Here is a 21,254-nt window from a genome sequence, read left to right as displayed (position 1 = left end):
TACACACACACACACAGCGCATGCGCATACCCACACACAGACACACACACACATACACACACCCACACACACACATATACACACGCGTGCGCGCACACACACACACACACACCCAGACACACACGCGCACGCACACACACACACACACACACATATACACAGACACCTAGACACACAGACAGACACACACACACACACACACACAGCTAGACACACATTGTCTCTCTCCAGACTCAAATATTACATTGAATCGCTGCGCTCCGCATACTACATAATAGTCTGGGCCACTTCACCAGTCAAAATTGAGTGACGGATCGTAGCAGCAAATGAGAGACGCTAGCCCAGGTTAGATGGGCGGGGCATATCTATGGGTGGGAACGCCTTATTGCGAAAGTCGTTACTGATTGGTGTTTCCGGGATTCCGGCGCTACCAATTAATTGCCAGGATTTGAACACCAGATTTTTGCATGAAGTGTCCCAGACCCATAGAGAGATCTGCAGCGTGCAGTAACGTAGTTTACATAATGTATCAGCGAAAGAACTTTCATGATGGGTCTGGCGTTGAGACTAAGACACAACCACACACACACACACACACACACACACACACACACACACACACGTAATCAGCCTGTAACTGTCCTGTATTGATTTGCCTGTTTAGATCAACATGTTTGCTGGCTCCATGAGCAGTGAGGACTCGGATCAGGAGGGGGTCACCGGTCGTGTCCCCAGATACAAACACACCCTCCGACGACAACATCATAAACGTACGACACGCTTTCACACTAGAAATGAAAATCTTGAAAATAATGTTTTTTTGTGTGAAAATAGAATGAAAATAATGTGGTGTCCCTAGGTGACCTTGTGCCAGGGGAGAGCAATCGACCCCAGAGAACAGTCTATAGAGCCAGGGGGCGGAGCTCCAAGGCCCGGTGCAAAGGGCAGAAGACAGAGTTGGACGGCAGGAGGAACTCCGCCTACACCAGCGGGGACGAGGGGGAGGAGTCGGTGGGGACTGGCCACGCCCAGTCATCCTCCCTGGCGGGCCTCGCTCATAGCCACGCCTCCATGCCGCCCGTCAGGCAAGACAAAGCTGGCAACCCCCTGAACTCTTTCTCAGGTACAGCTGCTGCATCACAGCCACAGATTCAGATCTTACATGAGATTATGTACGGTACTTAGTAGGCTACTGTACAGTACAGTACTGTGCTGTATTGAGAGTGAGACTGACTTTCTCCATTTCTCTCTCTCTGTCTCTCTCTGTGATCACTGCTGTCTATGTGTGGGTATGTGGGTGGGTGACTGGATGGATGGTCATTTAATTCACACCATAGCTTGAAAACAAAAAACCCTATGACGTTCATACTTGGTACATATGTTCCGCCCAAGGTACCCTGGACCTGATTAGATTTTGGAGCAGATCTGAATTAAAGGGCAGATCCACAAATTATTTTTCTTCCGTTATAAAAGTATACAAGTTATACTTCCGACCCACCACTAGAGGGCAGCAACGCTACCTAGATCTAGACCTTGATCTAGAAAAGCAGACTTGTGTTTGTTTTTGCTCATGTATGATATTTATTTACTCGCGATTGCTCTTGAGTAGCATGAGGAAGGGAACTCCTCCAACCAGCGTTAAACAGGAAACCCCCTTTATACTGTATGACGTCACTGGCGTTGCTATGACAACCAACTACATTTAGGGGCATACTATTTTGAGGTGCGCAGTGAGAGCATCTCTGAGGCAAAAACGTCATATTTTTTTCCTAAAACGTAAATGTATTAAAACCAGACATTTGGTGATAACAAAATAGATTACTTTGTGGCTCCAAATGTCCTCTAAACAATTCCGGTTTTCAAATCTATCGGCGTTATGTTGGTTTTAATTGGGTTGCTAATAGATCCCCCTAATAAATAAGGTTGAATCAAGTTGAATCAAGTTGACCCGACAGCATGCTATGGAAAGACGCCAGTCTAGTTCTATCAGTCTGTCTTTGTCCGTCTGTTTCTCTTCCTGTATCGCTCTGTATCTCTCTCTCTGTCTCTGTCTCTCTCTCTCTGTCTCTATAACTGTATCGCACTGTATCTCTCCTTCTCCATCTCTCTGTCTCTCCTCCGTCTCTCTCTCTCACTCCTAGGAGCTTTATCGGGCGTCTCCAACATCTTCAGTTTCTGGGGGGAGAGATGCAAGCAGCAGCAGTATCAGGAGGTCCCGTGCCACAACAGCCAGCCCTCCCCCCCTCCTCACCATCCTCACCCTCCCCGCCACCCGGCCCCGACCCCGCCCCCGCCCCGGACTGGCATGACCCGGCAACAGTGCAGCGAGCTGGAGAACAGGCTGGACCTAATGCAGAGACAGCTGCTCAGGTGCGGGTTGACGTTTGGTTGACGTTTGGTTGACGTTTGGTTTGGACAGACTATTCCAGGTCGACTAATGATAAACTATAGCGAGCTTGAGTCACGCTTTTCCAGTGACCCCCAAACGTGTCAAAACTGCAATCAGCAACTTCAGCTAGCCACCGGGCGGTTGTCTGGGACTTGTAGTTTTTGATTTCTGTGCTTCTCTGATACAGTTGCTTACTAGTATTAAATGAGTGGCACCGCAGATGTTTTGAGATAACAGTTACAGCTGAAAACTGAGCGCCGCTGAGCGCGAAGGGCGCGACTCCGGGTACTCTCCGTTACTCTACCGATTCCCATACTCTAGTAGGCGTGCTGATATTCCTCCGCGCTTGTCTCTCCAGGCTGGAGTCCAGGATGTCCGCCGACATCGGCGGCATCATGCAGCTGCTGCAGCGTCAGGTGGTGCTGGTGCCTCCCTCCTACAGCACCGTGGCCTCAACGCCGCGGGAGGAGTCCCCCCTCGCCACCCTGGTCCACACCCCTACTACCCGCGCCTCCCTCACCATCCTCGCCCCGGACCAGGCCTCCTCCCGGGAGGAGTCCCGCCCTGACACCCCCACCCCCACCCCGTGTTCCCCCGCCCCCCCCAGCTCCCCTCCGGAGCCGGACAACGCCGTCTCTCTCACACAGGTACGAAGCTCATGACACAACATATAGGATAGAATTGTTGGCTTTAGCTTGACAGGCGAACGCAGTTTGTCGAATAGGTTTGAGCGCCGCCCGTCGCCATATCACTGCGATTACAGAATTACACACTGGACACACTGCTGGAGAGTTTAGTTCAGTGAATTAACGCCGCAGGGTTGGTTGGGGTTTGAACCCAGTCTCACTGTTTTGGTCCTGGCCGTTCGCTGGTCCCTGCTCACAGCCTGGACCCTTGCCCCTGGACCCTGAGCTCCTGTGCCCCCCGGACCCCCATCTCTGCCCCTGGCCTCCCAGCCCGGACCCTCTCCCACTGTCCCTGGGCCCAGAGACCCTGTCCCCCACTCACTGCCTTGCCCCTCCTAACAATGACTCAGCAATCAATTACCCAGCTCTCCCTGTCACTCCTCCTAGAGACTTTTGTGCACACTTGTCACCGTGTCATTTTGCCATGCACTCATGCGTCTCTTCGGTGGTCGCCGGTGGAAACAGTTCCATGTTTTTCTAAACATACAATACAGTCAAACACGGTGGAGCATGAAACAGAGACAGTGTTTTGGTATTTAGGTCAGAGTGGGGGTATCAGTCGGCATTAAGGTCACGTAGCTCGTACAGTATTATAGCAGCTTTTGTTTGAGGAAGTGTTTCCATTAGGTTTTATTTTTTTATGACAATCTGCTAAGCTGTATCTCTGCTGGGGGGTCGTGATTCTGGAGAAATGGGTCTTCCGCTGGTTACGGCGTTAACTGGAAACAGTTATCCATGGAAACAAGCAACTTGGACGTGGACCGGTCCTGTCAACATCGGTAGAAACAACAATAGAAAGTGAAACCTTTGAATCATCCTGCCAGTCGGTCTGGACCTGAAGACGTAGTAGTGTAACGCTAGTGGACGTGCCTGACAGACTGGTCCATACCGGCCTCCCAGTCTGGTTACAACAAGGTGTCTCCAAGGCAACTCGGCAGCACTGTAGTATTGTGCTGCATTCACAGTCTCATCAGATGGTCCAATTTCCTGAGATGTGAAGTCATTCTTCCATCTTCGGTGTGCTCATGAGCTTTTAAGTCGTAATATGGGGACAACATGGATGCCACAAAGAAGATAATATATTTTATTATTTGCATGTAAACAACCCACTGGTAGCTGTTTCTAGTGTTTGCATGACAATAAAGAGCAAATAATTCCCTGAAGCACAAAGATATTGCTTTACCTGACTTGAATAAGGTTAACTCACCTAACCCTAACCCTAACCCTAGCCTTAACTAAGGTATTAATTAGTAAACATTAGTAACCTAACCCTAAATAAGCATTAGTTAACGTTAATGTTTTTTGTGACCCTTATTGTAAAGTGTGACCAATAAAGTTTATTACCACCACAACTAAACATTTAACCTACTTTTGTCCGCTACTTCCTGCCGATGATGTCACAAGTCGGCAAGTCGCGTACCAAAGTTTTCACCAACTTGCCGACTTGTTGTTCCGACTTGAGGGGGCGTTCATGTGAATTTTCCCAGTCGGGTACACATTTTTCAGATTATTCCGACACCACATGAATGCAGCAGTAGTAGCCTGGAAGACATCTTGACGGGGAAGCTGACCTGCCCTCTCTGTCTCCTCAGCTCCAGGTCCAGGTCCAGAACCACAGCCTCTCCTGTTCCTCTGAGTCTCTGCACAGCACAGAAGAGGTTCCCCTCCTCCAGTCAATCCCTTCCCCGGACCGCCCCTCACAGAACCTGCCTCCTGCCACCAACCACCATTCAGAACTACTTTTCTTGGGCCTGGCCTGCCAAAAAGAGGACAAAAAGCGCCCGGGCTCGGCCGACCAATCAGGGGAGAGGTCCTCCGGCTTGGCCAATCAAGGGAGCCTGTCAGAGGTGCTCCAGGGGGCGGGGACAGGACCGGTCCAATCAGAGCCCTCGGAGAGCCGGCGCCGTCTCTCGTTGCCGGGGGGGTTCGTTACCCTGGAGCCCTTTCGGGAAACGACGCGGGTCGGTTCTGACCCAGGGAGTTAAACTAAACCCGACATCCTTCTGGACCAGCTGCCTCTCTGCTAGAGACATGGGTAGGAGTAGGGAAACTGAGAACAGCAGACAACCAGTCAAGACATTAACATTTCAGAAGACAACACTATATTGACTGGTCACAATGGTCCACAAAACATTAGTCTCTACAGCTGCATGTAGAACTGTATTTATGTATGTATGTATATATTTATGTATGTATGTATGTATGTATGTATGTATGTACATATGTATGTACGTACGTACAGTATGTATGTATGTGTGTATGTATGCCCCCTCCAGGCCATGGTCAAACCCTATACCCCCTCCCGACCGCTACGCTCTGCTACCTCGGGGCGACTGGTTGCAACGTCACTCCGAGGCCCCTGCGGTCGATCGACACGGTCACGGCTCTTCTCTGTCCTGGCCCCGCAGTGGTGGAATGAACTGTCCACTGACATCAGGACATTAGAGTCACTGCCCATCTTTCACCGCAGGCTCAAAACTCATCTCTTCTAGAAGTACTACAACGATCCACCCTCTTAAGCACCTAATGTATTTTAGATTTCTATTCTTGCACTTTGCCTTCAGCACTAGATTATGCTCTTAGTCAAAGGAGATGCACTTGAGAGTTCTGGCAAGTAGTAGTACATTGGCTTTTCCTACGTTAAATGCAATTGTTAGTCTCTTTGGATAAATGCATCTGTTAAATGACTGTAATGTAATGTATGTATGTATGTAGTCTACAACCATATAGAGTATTGCTATGTAAATAACTTTGTTGGAATTTAGTCGCAACTCCTTTGACTGTGTCCATTAATGGGTTAACTGGAATGTTAGCCGGTCTAACATGACATCTGTCTCACTGAGTTGTACTATTACTGTTACATAAGAGAGAAACAGACTCTTCACTATAACGTAGCGCTATAATAGCACTGACTCAGCGATGTCGTGATGACGGTATTCTGACTGCCTAACAGAGAAAGCCATGAGAAATCAGATCTGTGAACTAGCAATATAATGAGCATTATGCATACTGACACTGTATTTCTACCCAACTATAAATGGTCAAATGCACCTACAATTCAGCATCTACAGTACAATGTGTGTGTGATGTATACTGTAGATTACTTACTGAAAAACAATATCTCTCTGTCTCTCTTAATTTTTTTCTCAATTCAAAGTGCTTTATTAACATAACTATATAACAGCAACATACTGTAGTAATTAGTCACAATCATCAAAATCACAAAATCTGTAAATATTCATTGTCATTTTAAAATAATTAATAATACTATAATTGAACAAAAACATATTTGGAACAACAAACCATCCAACCATCAAACAAACAAACAGTTAAGCAATTAAATATCCCACATTTCTGCCATATGTGATTGTCTCTCCTGTCCACTGGTCAGATGGCAGCTCCACACATAACCTGCATTCAGATTTCTCTCCAAGGAGATATTGTATTGCAATGAGGATTTGTTAGTGATGTATGTATTTCTGGGTAATTTGGGGGTTGAATGTGGCTCAAATTTCTAATTTATTTGTCTCAGTTTATCAGGAGGTGCAGCTCTGTACCCAATTGTCATTGGGGGGAGAGTGAACACAGCTTGTCCTGTCTGATCGTTCCTCTCTCTCTCTCTCTCTCTCTCTCCCTCCCTCTCTTTGTCCCAGTGAGAATTAGAGGGAGGGAGGGTGGAGAGGAGGAGCAGAGGGGGAGGGGGAGGGGAGCAGAATTATGACAGAATAATCCAGTCAGGCCAGGAGAGGATCACCAAGGTGGTGATATAATGGAGGCTCACAGCAATATTACTAAGACTGCCTCCCTCGTTCTCTCCCTCCGTCTCTCTCTCTCATTCCTTCTATCCCTCTCGCTTTCTCTCTGTAGTCTATTAACTGGCATGACAAGAAATATGATTCCTACGTATCTCCCTCATTCTGTCTCTCTCCTTCTCTTCCTATCTCTAGTTCTGTCTGTATTCTCATTTTGCTCTTTCTTTCTTTCTTTCTTTCTTTCTTTCTTGCTCTTTATCTCTGAGCTGGACATAAACCTAGCTGAGTAGGAGGACCTGGCCATCTCTCTCTCTCTCTCTCTCTCTCTCTCTCTCTCTCTCTCCAGGGAGATCTGATAAGCACATCAAACTGTCATGCAACTGTAGAGATGATTCTAGAATAATATATTCTTTAATATTCAAACTGTTTACAAATTGTAGGGCAGGACTGCTCTGTGTGTGTGTGTGTGTGTGTGTGTGTACACACACCTTTAGTTAGATTTGGTACTACTGTCTTCTTTGTGAAATTGTATTTATATGTGGACGAACATTATGTCATTATGATTCACTGTCTGTCAGAGTACTGCAGTACCAATGCTTACATTTGTGTTGCTGTCCAGTGCTTAACCCTGTGTGGTCACTGTCACCTGTACGGTAGGGGCATGATTCTGTATTTGTGTTCTTCTCATGTAGGCCTACATCTGGTAGATGATGAGGCTGATACATGTACAGTTCAGTATTTAGATGGGCTAGATTTAAGCAATAAACCACTCGAGGCCATGTGTTATAGTGATTTTATAACAGCTAGGGGGCGTTGTTAGGCACGACGTGAAGCGGAATGCCTAAAACCCCCCTAGCTGTTATACAATCACTATAACACACGGCCTCGAGTGGTTTATTGCTTTTATACAACGGTTACTACAGCTATTAGTGTAAAATAAACACACAGCAATGTAAAATATTAACATTTATTCAAAACGAAGCATTATTCCCTCAATTCCGCCGAGCAAAATAGTTCCCCTAACAAAAGGGTTGCCAAGCAGCAACAGCAACTACAATGCATTGGATCAAATGGGAGGCGCGTTAATACTGAAAATGGAATGATATGCGGTCCCAGGTGTGTGTTACAAAGTATTTTAACACGGCTTCCAGCCAATCAAAATCAAGAACCAGAACTAACCGTTGTATAACAGTGTTTCTCAAACACTGGGGGAGGGGCTTGAAACTGGCCTATGGTATGTTAAGATAATTAATGTTAAATATGAATGCAATAGAAATGATTGTTATGGCATCTATATAATATATTGATGTGGGAGGGTCGGGTGAGGGGTCCATTTTTACGCCAGGGGTCCAGAGCTCAAAAAAGGGTGAGAACTACTGAGCTAGATAACCCAATAAACTAGAGTTTTCCCTGTAGTTTGACAATGGACAGTTTAAGCATCGTTATCATCAATATCATCAATAATCATGCTGAATAAAGGACACCAGTGTCTGAAAAGATGGTTTCTGGAATGTTACTCTGATCAGGTTGTGTATTAACATCATCAGAGCTCTACTGTAGCTGTACAGTAGAATAGAAAAGACCAGTAGATGTACAGTAGAATAGAATAAACCAGATGTACAGTAGAATAGACCAGTTAGATGTATAGTAGAATAGTATAGACCAGAAGATGTACAGTAGGATTGTATAGACCAGTAGATGTATATTAGGAATGATTAGACCAGTAGATGTACATTCGGATAGACCAGTAGGGCAGGAGCCTCAGTACTCTATAGACTAAAGGTGGTCAGTTTTGAACTGCATGATCCCACACTAGGTTTGGTCTGTCCGGGATTAAACACTCATCAAATCAAATGAGACCTGTAATCTGGTTAATCCTATAGGCAGCTCTACGTCTACATTACAGCGGGAGAATCTGCTGGGCTGGTGAGATGAGGACTCTCTAAGCCGGGCGTTTTAACTGCTCACTGACTGATGGTTTGTTTACATTGTGTATGTTGTGTCATTGGGGTTAAGAGTATCCTATGATCCTACTTTTCAACACATTAATAAGGTCTCTGAGGTCCCCAAAACATGCATTTGAACAGAAAATACCACGCAGAGATTATGCATCTAGCATGCCTGTAATAGACCTCTGTTTCTGTCCTGTTGTGGATGGGCTGTTTCTGTCTGTAATGCGAATGCGTGGACATTATCCCAGCTTTTGTTGCTAAAACTATATGGAAACAATTAGATAATAAAAAAACAACCACAAAAACTGCATTGCACAACCAATCCAAAGTCTTTCAGGCATAGGTGTGTTCAGGTTTGAACCAATCATAGAAGTTAATTGGTAGATAATTGATGCTTCGCATTACCATCTGTGGGAACTCTCTGTTGGAAAGAAACTTTCAAAAATACTTGGCAGGTGATTGGATGAACCATCTGTCTATCACCATCTACCACGCGATAACTTCAACCGCTCCTCGCTGTCGTCACACCTAGACCCGCCCAGCGTAGCTGTTTCTTTTTCAAACTCCTCCGAATCAACGCTGATTCGCGAGATTGTTTTCCGATCGGGCAAAAAGGGATCTCTATGCAGAGTATCCAGGCTGATTTGCAAGAGAAGCAGAATGTGAACTTGTGAAATCCGGATGGTCTCACTAGGCTAGCGGTAGCCTAATTCTGAGTCCCCTTCCGACCTCGGAAGGGGAGGCAAATCTGATTGGCTGATTGAGTCACAAGTTTTCAGAAATGGTTGCCCATTAAAAAAAAAACTGACTGGGTCTTCTTATTTCACAGATTGTGTCAGTAGGCCCATAAGAGCCCATCAAAGCCCCAAAAATGCACAAGTAAGTTTTTCATAATAGGGACCGTTAAGATTCAAGGTCTCCCAGCCAGCATTGATAGGTGGGGCCCATATGGGTTAAACATGGGCTGGAAATATGGGTCCCAAGTAGGTTTGTTTCCACAGTGGTGGGGCCACATGGCTTGAAGTGGGATCTGGGGCCATTGATATAAGACCCATGTAGGCCACACCTGTCACAATCTTCTCCTCTCTTGTCTAATGACTGGATTAGTAGCAGCTGTGGTGCCAGCGTTCCATGTCTGACTGACTGACTGAGCTAGAGTGAGTTTCCACTGGGCTGGATCTACAGTATTTGTTATATTTTCTATTGGCTATTCGTTTGAAAGAACTCTTGAAAGAATTTAGTCATTCCTAGTATGTGTGAACCATATACAAGGCTCAATGGATCTTGAATCTTGAAAAAAAGGAAAGGAAATATAATATGAATAAGGAACTTCTAAAGCTTACAATTAGTCCAAAATGCATTAGGCTTGGTACCCATGTAGCCCACATTTAACCCATATGCCCCCCCACCCCCTGGACATGGCTGGCCTGTTATGGCGTTAAGCGCCACGTCTAAGAAAAGTTGCATTTAATCAAATAGTCCCAAAAGTCGATCAGTGGGACGAAGCAACAACAAAAAAGGTGATTAAAAGAATGATTAAAATCGATTTAGTCTCAATTGTGAGTCTATTGTGAAAGGATCACTGATCCTTATGAGTGTGAGTAAAAATGCCACACCTCCCGTGCGCGTGTCTCCATTGATATCCGCGATGGCATATCAGTGCGCAATAAAAAAAAAAAAAAGAGAAAGTAAAAGCAAAAGCAAAAGAAATAAACTGACCAAAAATCATCCATAGAAAACGATAGTCTACCCTACGATGAATCCCAAACGCGGACAGTGGCCCTATAGTCGACGTGCCGCGCCGTCCTGACTCAGAGCAATAGTCGACCGTCTCTGCGTCAAAATCCCTGAATCCGAGCGTGGAGAAGGGGCGGGGTCTCCGTCTGCGGTCGGCGAAGCGCACTGTACGAAAAGGTGGAGCAGAATCGAGACCAGCGACAACCTTCTGTACCTCCAAACTGATCTAAAAACGAGACAGCAAAGGGTGAGTGCACAATCAATTACGACTCTGTGGGCCTCGGACTAAACGATCGTCAAAGTCCAAAAAAGATGCTTTTGTCTGTGTTTCTTTATGTACAGTAGGCTCTGTCTCGCCTCTGCTCTAGAGATGATGAATAGATTAGACCAGAGCTGGATTAGACTGCACGTTTATGGGGAATTAGGTCTACATTATGCAGTTGAAATAGATTAAGTCCCAATTTATATGACTGTGAAAATAATTGTCAGATTCTGTACCGACCTGGATGTTTACATATCCACAGTGGGCGTGTGTAGGGGGCTCCGTGTTCCCTACAGCCAATGCAGTGCATTCTCTTTGTTATGATGCCGCATTTTGAGCTGGGTTGTGGGCGCCGTCGTGGAACATGCACCTGTCCGCCGGGCCGCAGAATGGCAGCCCGAGACTAAACTGGAATAGATGTGGCATTATATAAACGTGGTGTTTCACTGCCTCGACGTTTGTGAAGGCAGTACAGGCCGGTGCGTCATTTTACGTCCATGCAATAAGACGATGGCTGGCGAACTGAGATGAGGCCCCCACTCACTGCCGTTCTAGACTAGAACACATTGTTCTACTCTATCAATGAGAACCCCTCTCTCTCAACCCCCCCCCTCCACCTCTCTTTCTCTCTCTCTCTCTCTCTCTCTCGACTGCGGCTGTACCATGCATGTATTGTGTTGTGCAAGCATGGATCCGCAGTGTGAACTCTGGCCCGCGGACTGGCTTATATTAGCCTATCCGTCAGCTACTCTCTCTTTCTCTTTCTCTTTCTCTCTCTCTCTCTCTCTCTCTCTCTCTCTCTCTCTCTCTCCCTCTCTGCCCCTCTCTCTCGTCATACTTTGTTTGATTTGATATATTGCTGGCTCAGGTGAAATCACAGACAGACATGAAGCAGACACACATAGACAGACACTGGAAAGATGCAAACAGACAGGCAGACATTTTAGGATTAGAGATGGGGCTATACATGCCATGTCTCTGGGTGCTATGGACGGTCGGGATTATGCGCAATCCTTCCCAGATTACGGCCGTGCAACCAGAGCAGTCTGTGTGTCTGTCAGAGCTCTCTCTCTGTCTCTCTCTCTGTTTCTCTGTCTCTCTCTCTGTCTCTCTGTCTCTCTCTCTGTCTCTCTCTCCCACAGCACAGGCAAAATCCCTGAGCCATCCCATCCAGGTTGCCATGACGATATAAGCAGGGACGTCAGGTACAAGAAAAAGCACTCAGGTCATCATTGAGGTTTGCTTCTCCTGTCCCCTGCCTGAAGAGCCTATCACAGCCCAGTAGTAGTGAGGATCAACCCCACATCACTCTCTTACCAAGCACAAGCATTAGACCAGGAGAGCATTCTGGTGGTCTGAGGATAAATATTTTGGTCTTACTGGAGGCATAGGCACAGAAATCGTTTGTGATCGGGGGGGGGGGGGGGGGGGGGGGCGCCCCGGTAGCTCACCGGGTAAGGCGCGCCCCATATGAAGGCTAGTCCTTCGCGCGGCGGACCCGGGTTCGATTCCCGGCTCGGGTCCTGTGCCGCATGTCCTCCCCTCTCTTTCTCCCACATTTCCTGTCTCTCTCAACTGTCCTATCCCATTACAAAAAAAAAGCTGAAAAGCCCTAAAAAATATATATCTTAAAAGAAATCGTTTGTGATCCATCCATCTTCATTGCTGCCAGCTAGTCAAACTGGCGTTCAATGCTATGCTGTAGCCCCGATTACGACTTCCACTGCAAATATCAATATTTCATGATCTGTCACCATGGAGTGTTTAAAGCTCAAGGCTGACGTTCCCCACAATCCATATGTGTTCGGTTCCATGTTCAGTCATAGTTGAGTGCAGTAACAGTTTCCCTGTTATTCACTCGTAGAACGACAGTTCTGCCCGAGCCCCCGGCGAGAGAGACTATTTTCAGTGAAGGTGAGACCTGTGAGACAGATGAAATGTGACATTGTGTAGTGTGTGTGTGTGTGTATTGCGTGCTCGTTCACAGCTTGTGGCCTGTGTGTGTGTGTGTGTGTGTGTGTGTGTGTGTGTGGTCGTGTGGTCACAATGTCAGGTCAGAGACTGCTGGTGGGTTCTGATGGTTCCCCTTCCTGCCAGAAACCATCTTCGTCTCTTTGGGAAGCAACATCCACAGGCTCATCCACTCAGCAGACTTAGTCCTCCTCTTCCTCCTCTTCTCTCTCTCTCTCTCTCTCTCTCTCTCCTATAACCATCCCTCCTCCTCTTCTCTCTCTCTCTCCTCCTCAAACCATCCCTCCTCCTCTTCTCTCTCTCTCTCTCTCCTCTAACCATCCCTCCTCCTCTTCTCTCTCTCTCTCTCCTATAACCATCCCTCCTCCTCTTCTCTCTCTCTCTCTCCTCCTCAAACCATCCCTCCTCCTCTTCTCTCTCTCTCTCTCTCCTCCTCAAACCATCCCTCCTCCTCTTCTCTCTCTCTCTCTCTCCTCTAACCATCCCTCCGCCTCTTCTCTCTCTCTCTCCTCCTCAAATCATCCCTCCTCCTCTTCTCTCTCTCTCCTCCTCAAACCATCCCTCCTCCTCTTCTCTCTCTCTCTCTCTCCTCCTCTTCTCTCTCTCTCTCTACTCAAACATCCCTCCTCCTATTCTCTCTCTCTCCTCCTCAAACCATTCCTCCTCCTCTCTCTCTCTCCTCAAACCATCCCTCCTTATTTCTCTCCTGTTCAAACCATCCCTCCTTATCTCTCTCTCTCTTCCTCAAACCATCCCTCCTCTTCTCTCTCTCTCTCCCTCTCTCTTCTCTTCACACCATCCTCCCTCCTCCACACACCATCTCTGAACTTCTCCTGACATCGCCACGTCCTCCTCTCCTCTCTCCTCCGTACGTGTCTCATCATCGCCCGCCTCCTTCATAATGACTCCCCGTTCCTCCTTCCCCCTCCTCTCTTCTCCCTGCCTCGCCTGGCTTTGTTCACAGTGAGCCACTGTCAGGAGGACTGTTTCTGAATGAGAGTTTAGTACTTTACTGTACTGTACTGTACATTGACCTGAGACATGGAGAAGCCAGGAGCGTGGCAGGAGTAGAGCAGTAAGAGTCGGCCGGTCATCTCCATGTCCGGCTTGTCCAGAACTCTTTCGGCCCGGGTTATAAGGGTTTGATTGCGAACAAACGCGTCAGGTATTGAGCCGAGTTACGCTGGAATTCAACCGACTTCGGCAGTTCACATAGCAACACAAACGCCGGGATTCTCAAAGGAGAACGACGAGGAATGTATCGAGCAACAGCTCACTGTCCTTCTCACTCTCTCTCTCTCTCTCACTCTCTCTCTCACACTCCCTCAATTTCTCTCTCTCTCTCCCTCTCTCTCTCACTCTCTCTCTCACTCTGTCTCTCTCACACTCCCTCACTCTCTCTTTCACTCTCTCTCTCACTCACTCTTTGTCTCTCTCTCACTTACTCTCTCTTCTCACTCTCTCTCCCACACTCTATCCCTCTCCCTCCCTCTCTCTCTCTCTCTCGCCCACACACAGGGCCGGTTGATTTAGCGGAGAGCAGACACGCCCGGGGCTCATAAAGCTCCCATCACCATGTCTGCTCCGCCGAAGGCCTGTCTGGCTGGACGTCCTCCTGACTGGGACCAACCGTGTCTGTCTTCCCTCTGTGTGTGTGAGCGTTCGCGTGTCAACGCGGGCCTGCGAGGTGTGTGTGTGTGTGTGTGTGTATGTGTGTGTGTGTTTTGGAGAGTGCCTCCAGAGGGGAGGAGAGTAGGCGACACAGCGCTCTGTCAGCAGTAACCAGAGCCGGTGTTCCATCATGCGGAAGGGACTGAGAAACGCCGCGTCATCATGGCTGATGATGGGCCCATCATGGCTGTCAGGGCCCCCCCCCCGCCCCCCCGGCCCGCGCGTTACTAACACGCTTACCGGACCGCTAACACGCCGCAGACACGTTACGGCCACGCTCGGGCGCTTATTTCCCTTGTTGTCGTTACATGTTGTTTGTTTACAGAATACAGTCGGCGTCGGTTGCCTTTTTCCTCACTAAACCCCCCATATCTGCTCTCTCCCTTTAAAGGGAGCCGCCGCTGCTCCTGAGCAGATTTTATTACGGCTGTAAACTCCCTCCAGACCTGCCAACGCGGTGTTGCGTAACATACGACAGGCCCGACACAGACCCACCATCACACCTGCTGTTAGACCACAGATTGATTAACCACAAGCCCGATGGCTGACCCTCGGCGGTCCACAGTTTTATGTCTGCGTAACTGCCTGCCAAGAGCCGAGGAGTCCGCCTGCGCGTTTAAAGGAGCAGTGCTGCAGTTAAAGGGATGATTTGTTTGTCTGAAGATGAGGTGCTCCGGATACGTGTTGACAACTGCTCATGACGCATCTCTCTCTCTCTCTCATTCACCTCCCTCTCTTCCTCCCTATCTCCCTCTCTCTCTCTCTCTCTCTCTCCCTCCCTATCTCCCTCTCTCCCTCCCTATCTCCCTCTCTCTCTCTCCCCCTCCCTATCTCTCTCTCTCTCCCTCCCTATCTCCCTCTCTCTCCCTATCTCCCTCTCTCTCTCCCTCCCTATCTCCCTCTCTCTCTCTCTCTCCCCCTCTCTCCCTCCCTATCTCTCTCTCTCCTTCCCTATCTCCCTCTCTCTCCATCTTCCTCCCCATCTCCCTCTCTCACACACACACACACACACACACACACGCACACACTGCATTTGAACTCTGAGCCTGGGGGAATAAAACCATCCTTAGAAACAGCATCCATGATTACCCATCCCAGTATTGTGTTGAGGAATCATCTTGAATACTGATGTCTAACAATGGAGAATGTGGATTTGGATGAAGCTGTAAGATCCGTGCGAAAGCGTTGATTTGAGAAAGGCCCTTCTAGCTCCATGCAGTGTCGCTTCTACAATACGAGCCAGATCTGACCTTTGGTAGCTGTGAACGGCCCAGTTAGCAAGTGAACTAACTGGGCTAGCTCTTTCACACACACACACACACACACACACACACACACACACACACACATAGATCCACATTTAGAAAATCAATGCCCATCGAATGTACATGAGACAAAATGCCTTTGCCTTGTCACGGATTCAATAAAAAGGCACAGACATAAAATATGCATACTAGAGGGAACCAGTGTGTTTATGAGTCCCTAGTCAAGCAGTAACACCGCGCCAGTGTCATGGTGTTATATGACTCAGTAATAACTTCCTCTACTGCAGGCCAATACCCACAGAGGACCAAAGGTCTACAGGTAGGGGGAGGAGTCACCCAGTAGGAACGCTTCCAACTGAAAGAGAGAGAGAAAGCGAGAAAGAGAGGTTGTTGTTCAGTAAGTATCAGGAGTATACTGGATATCACACACACATACGTGGGTGCTGAACTGTGGGCGCATTTTAGCGTATTCAGTTGGGTAGAAGATGTACAGTAAAGAGGATTACTAGGGGATTGTGATTTTTGCAAACACACACACACTCACACACACACACACGCACGCACGCACACACACACCCCAACTATTCCCCCTGGTAAACACTGTTGTTCTTGATAGTACAAAAAAGCCAGGAATTCCCTGCCAACTCCTGGCTGGCTGTGTTCCTTTCTCTCTCTCTCTCTCTCTCTCTCTCTCTCTGTGTGTGTGTGTGTGCGTGTGTGCATCAGTGGTTTGGGGTTGATTGCGTGGCAGACCGTGGGCTGGGGGAGGCCAGAGGTAGGGGATGCTTGGTGGTACACCGTGCAGGAGTTTGATTGGACCGGTAATCCCCCATCATGCACTAGCTGTAGCGCCCCGGCACTCAAGCATAACATCAGCAGAATGATCATCCTTTATTTATGTTTGTATTTACATTACAGTATGTATACATTACATACTGTACCTAGGTTATTAATCACGTTTGCATGCTTGGATCCCTCTCTATATTTGGAGGCTGAAAATCTTGCCATTTTAGTCTCTCTCTCTCTCTCTCTCTCACACACACACACACACACACACACACACACACACACACACACACACACACACACACACACACACACACACACACACAACACACTCACCCTCTGCTGTTGCTCATCCTGAATGTGTCACTCAGTCTTCTCTGGGAGTGATGCTACAGATTCACTGTGCTGGTTGTGCTTGTGTGTGTGTGTGTGTGTGTGTGTGTGTGCGTGTGTGTGTGTACAGTGCTTGGTGTGGCTGCTCCCAAAACAACAAGCTACAGTTCCACACATATTAATAACTGTGACCTGAGCACAATGGGAGCCTGGATATAGTGTGTGTGAGTGTGTGTGTGTGCGTATGTGTGTGTGTGTGTGGACAATGATGGTTTGTTCATATGTGGAGGAGGAGTTAGGGAGAGGGACAGGGAACCACAGAACAAAGGTTATGTGTGTGTGTGTGTATGTGTGTGTGTGTGTGTGTGTGTGTGCTTGCGTGCGCATGTGTGCGTGTGTGTGTGAGAGACAGAGCGAGGGGAGATCGTGCAGGCCGGGGAGTCTCTCTGACGGACGATTGGTTCAGAGCAGCTGAATGTGTGTATCGATCGTGGAGCCTCAGCTGAATGTGTGCATGGTGGAGATTGCACAGTATCTCCCAGAGATAAACGCGTTGTGGAGACTGAATGGTTGATAGTGAGCAGGAGAGAATGCGCTCCTTCACTGACGCTTGGACGCACGTTCGCAGCCAGACAAGGATGAATCGCCTTGGTCAAACAACAGCCAGCTGCCCTCAGCCAGAAAGCGATTCTACCATAAAATGGTCGTCTGTGAAATGTGTTTCCTCGTCTAGACTTCCCCAAAGCTAATTGTGTACCGTGGACACACACACACATGCCCCTTCATCAGTCTGCCTCATTGACTGGCCCGGTCAGCTGTGTGGCTCCCTGCTGGGACTCAGTGATTGGTTGGGACAGAGTTGGTGGGTGGAGTTACCTCCCCCCGGTGGGCGGGGCGTTGGAATGAACCTGGGGCTCGTTAAGGTAGCGTCGGCTAGCTACTACAGATCCAGGTTTGCGTGTGTGTGTGTCCGTGTGTGTGTGTGTATGGCAGTGTTCTAGGGGTCGGGTACATATCTGAAGCCGGAGCACAATGACGTCTGGGACGAGGGGCCAGGGGCGTGTCCAGGGGTGTGTCCAGGGGCGTGTCCAGGGGTGTGTACCCACTCAGAGTGGCTGACCGACGGGCGTACAAAACACGCTAACTTGCGGTGGTACTTAGCTCGCAAACAGTAGTCTGAGCCGGGAAGCTGTGCTGAGTGAGAACTACCCTCTCTCTCCGTTCTGAGCCTGCTAGCCCAGGAACGGGGCTTTCACTAAGCTGCTACGAACACTGCAGCGCGCTTTCATAACATACCGCATGGAGGGGACAGACAGACAGACAGTCAGGAAGGCAGACAGACAGACAGACAGACAGACAGGAAGACAGACAAGCAGGCAGGCAGGCAGACAGGCAGACAGACAGGAAGACAGACAAGCAGGCAGACAGACAGGCAGACAGACAGACAGGAAGACATACAGACAGACAGACAGGCAGATAGACAGGCAGATAGACAGACAGGAAGACAGACAGACAGACAGACAGACAAGCAGGCAGACAGACACAGTCAGACAGATGGACAGACAGTCAGACAGATGGACAGACAGGAAGACAGACAGACAGACAGACAAGCAGGCAGACAGACACAGTCAGACAGACAGACAGACAGGCAGACAGGAAGACATACAGACAGACAGACAGGCAGATAGACAGACAGGAAGACAGACAGAGAGACAGACAGAAAGACAGACAGGCAGACACAGTCAGACAGATGGACAGACAGCGCAGGCAGCAGGACTGTGCTGAACACGACAGGCTGTCTGGCCTCTGAAGGCAAACTCGTGATGAGGAGTGAACATTGTGTAGTGAGCACAGGACTGCGTGTTCCTTTACTTTTCACTCTCCTCCGTCTCCCTCACTTTTGTCTTAGTCCAGACGTTGTGTCCAGTGCTGTTTGTCGTAGGGGGCTGACCCCTCCCACCTCGCCCGCCCCTCAAACTGACCCCGCGGAGATGAATGACCTTTGTACCTTAATACTCTCCTGGTAAAGACTCAGCATCACTCAACACTGCCGCTTCTCACCTGGATTTACTGTGTTTGTTTTCTGTGTGTGTGTGTGTGTGTGTGGGTGGGTGTGTATGTACAGTATACAGAAAACAAACAGTAGATCCAGATGAGAGTCATCAGCGTTGAGAGATGATGATTATTATTATGGTGAAATCCATTAGTCTAGAGGTCAATGATCTGTCTAAGTGCCAGTGGGAGTCTGCCAGCCTCGTGAGACCATCCTGATCTGGAGAGCGCACATTCACTTCCCCTCCGCAGATCCGGCCCAGATAGCAAGCGGATCTGGGCCATATATGGGCCGGAACTAAGCCATAACTAAGCCATGTATATGGCCCAGATCCGCTTGCTATCTGGGTTGTTCTTGTTTAAATGTTATCATCATTGATTCTACAGTATTTCTGCAGTATACCGTACATGGCTGTGTTTATTCTACTAACGTTTACGTTACCGCTCGTTGCTTCGGGAGACTGTGGCCACGGGAACCAATCAGGGACTGCGTTCTACTGGGGGGGCAGAACAGCAGTCAGAACACAGTCCCTGATTGTCCCGGTCAAAATGTAATCGGAGAATAATCGTTCGAGATGGGGGGATGTCCAGACTGAGGGTAGTAGTCTGCCACTATACAATATACTCCATGGAGTTCTTCTTGCCAAAGCTTGACTTTTTATGACTATGACTTTCATGATAGTAATGGTGACGATGATGAAGATGTCGATGATGATTTCCTGCTGACCCCCCCCCCCCCCTCCCCGCAGGACGATGGACCTGAGCTTGCACGACGCTCTAAGGGACGGGGTGTCCCAGGCGTCCCCTGACGGCCTGCTGAAGAGGGACTTCGTGGCCTCGCTGGAGAAGGAGACCTTCGAGGACAAGGTCGGGGAGACGGTAGGCAAGGCCGACTACCGCCCCCTGCTGGACGGCAAGGACGGCAAACAAGGTGAGTCGGGGAGAGAGAGAACGGGGGGGGGGGTCGGGGGTAGGGGAGAGAGAACGGGGGGGGGGGGGGTCGGGGGTAGGGGAGAGGGAACGGAGGGGGCGGGGGGCGGGGGCAGGGGGGAGAGAACGGGGGGTGGGGTAGGGGGGGTAAGGGGAACGGTAGAAGGGGTAAGTTAGAGGAGGTTACTGGGTGGGAGGATGATGAGGTGGGTGGGTTGGTACAGGGGAGGAGGGAAGGGTTAGGTGGGGGGGTAGAGAGGAGGAGAGGTCAGAGGTCAGGGGTCGGGAGTGCTGGGTAGAGAGGAGGAGAGGTCAGAGATCAGGGGTTGGGAGTGCTGGGTAGAGAGGAGGAGAGGTCAGAGGTCAGGGGTTGGGAATGCTGGGTAGAGAGGAGGAGAGGTCAGAGGTCAGGGGATGGGAGTGCTGGGTAGAGAGGAGGAGAGGTCAGAGGTCAGGGGTTGGGAGTGCTGGGTAGAGAGGAGGAGAGGTCAGGGGATGGGAGTGCTGGGTAGAGAGGAGGAGAGGTCAGAGGTCAGGGGTTGGGAGTGCTGGGTAGAGAGGAGGAGAGGTCAGAGGTCAGGGGATGGGAGTGCTGGTTAGAGAGGAGGAGAGGTCAGAGGTCAGGGGATGGGAGTGCTGGTTAGAGAGGAGGAGAGGTCAGAGGTCAGGGGTTGGGAGTGCTGGGTAGAGAGGAGGAGAGGTCAGGGGTTGGGAGTGCTGGGTAGAGAGGAGGAGAGGTCAGAGGTCAGGGGTTGGGAGTGCTGGGTAGAGAGGAGGAGAGGTCACCTGACTGAATATAAAGCCAAACGCTGTGCCGGATGCATCATCCTACCCAATGACTTTGCATGCGAAATATCCTCTGTGGTCCAGAAACCGTAAAGATGCTCATGTTCTATTCATGCGTCTTTACATAATGCAGCCTGCATCATTGATGGGAACGTATATTTGCTGGAGATTCACTGGTAAAAATAGCAGGAAAGGTTTGCGGCTGATCCCAGGTCAGGGCTGGTCGTGTCCGAGCGTCCAGTGAGTCTCAGAAATGCCTCAATGTTATCTTAGGCATGGTTGATTCCTGAACAGAATATGGATAATGGTTAGGTGTCGGTTCAGTTAAGTTTAGATTAGGTTAGGGTTAGATTCATTAGATTTGGGTTATGTTTAGGTTATAGGTTGTATTCTAGGTTTATTTTTAAGCATTAAAGCAGATACTAAAGACTAACGAAGGGATAATATCTGAAAGCATTTCTCAGGGCTTTTCCTGTATTCAAACTCTCGAGGCGGAGACTTTTAAGACTTTTTATTTGATGCGTGCGATCTGGTCAATAAGGCGCTTTTTTATACTGGTTAAAGAAAATGCATACTGTACACTGTAGGCCAACATTATGTACGGCTTTTACTGTTGGCTGTCTACCTGGTGACACATTTATCAGTGTATTACTGTAATACGTTTTGCTAACCACTTAAATAC

General features: G+C 48.7%; 2 protein-coding genes across 2 annotated transcripts in view; both read left to right on the top strand.

Annotated features, from left to right (window-relative positions):
* Window positions 1-5,060, top strand: part of LOC311325572 (voltage-gated inwardly rectifying potassium channel KCNH6-like) — a gene marked incomplete at both ends in the record, with an annotated part of 56,917 nt that extends 51,857 nt beyond the window's left edge. Inside the window, 5 exons of the mRNA XM_084458293.1 lie at window positions 665-770; window positions 875-1,123; window positions 2,142-2,370; window positions 2,748-3,036; window positions 4,668-5,060. Of these exons, the coding sequence (XP_084314419.1) occupies window positions 665-770; window positions 875-1,123; window positions 2,142-2,370; window positions 2,748-3,036; window positions 4,668-5,060 (1,266 nt within the window). The remainder of the gene's footprint in view (window positions 1-664; window positions 771-874; window positions 1,124-2,141; window positions 2,371-2,747; window positions 3,037-4,667) is intronic.
* Window positions 5,061-19,609: 14,549 nt separating this feature from the next.
* The window catches only part of map4l (microtubule associated protein 4 like), a gene marked incomplete at its 5' end in the record, with an annotated part of 43,224 nt that continues 41,579 nt past the window's right edge, over window positions 19,610-21,254 (top strand). The window contains one exon of the mRNA XM_084458292.1: window positions 19,610-19,787. Within this exon, the coding sequence (XP_084314418.1) occupies window positions 19,610-19,787 (178 nt within the window). The remainder of the gene's footprint in view (window positions 19,788-21,254) is intronic.

This window comes from Borostomias antarcticus, assembly GCF_949987555.1.
Source record: "Borostomias antarcticus genome assembly, chromosome: 24".
NCBI classification, from domain to species: Eukaryota; Metazoa; Chordata; class Actinopteri; order Stomiiformes; family Stomiidae; genus Borostomias; species Borostomias antarcticus.
Note: the sequence above shows the minus strand (reverse complement) of the source record. Positions and strands in the feature narration are given on the sequence as shown.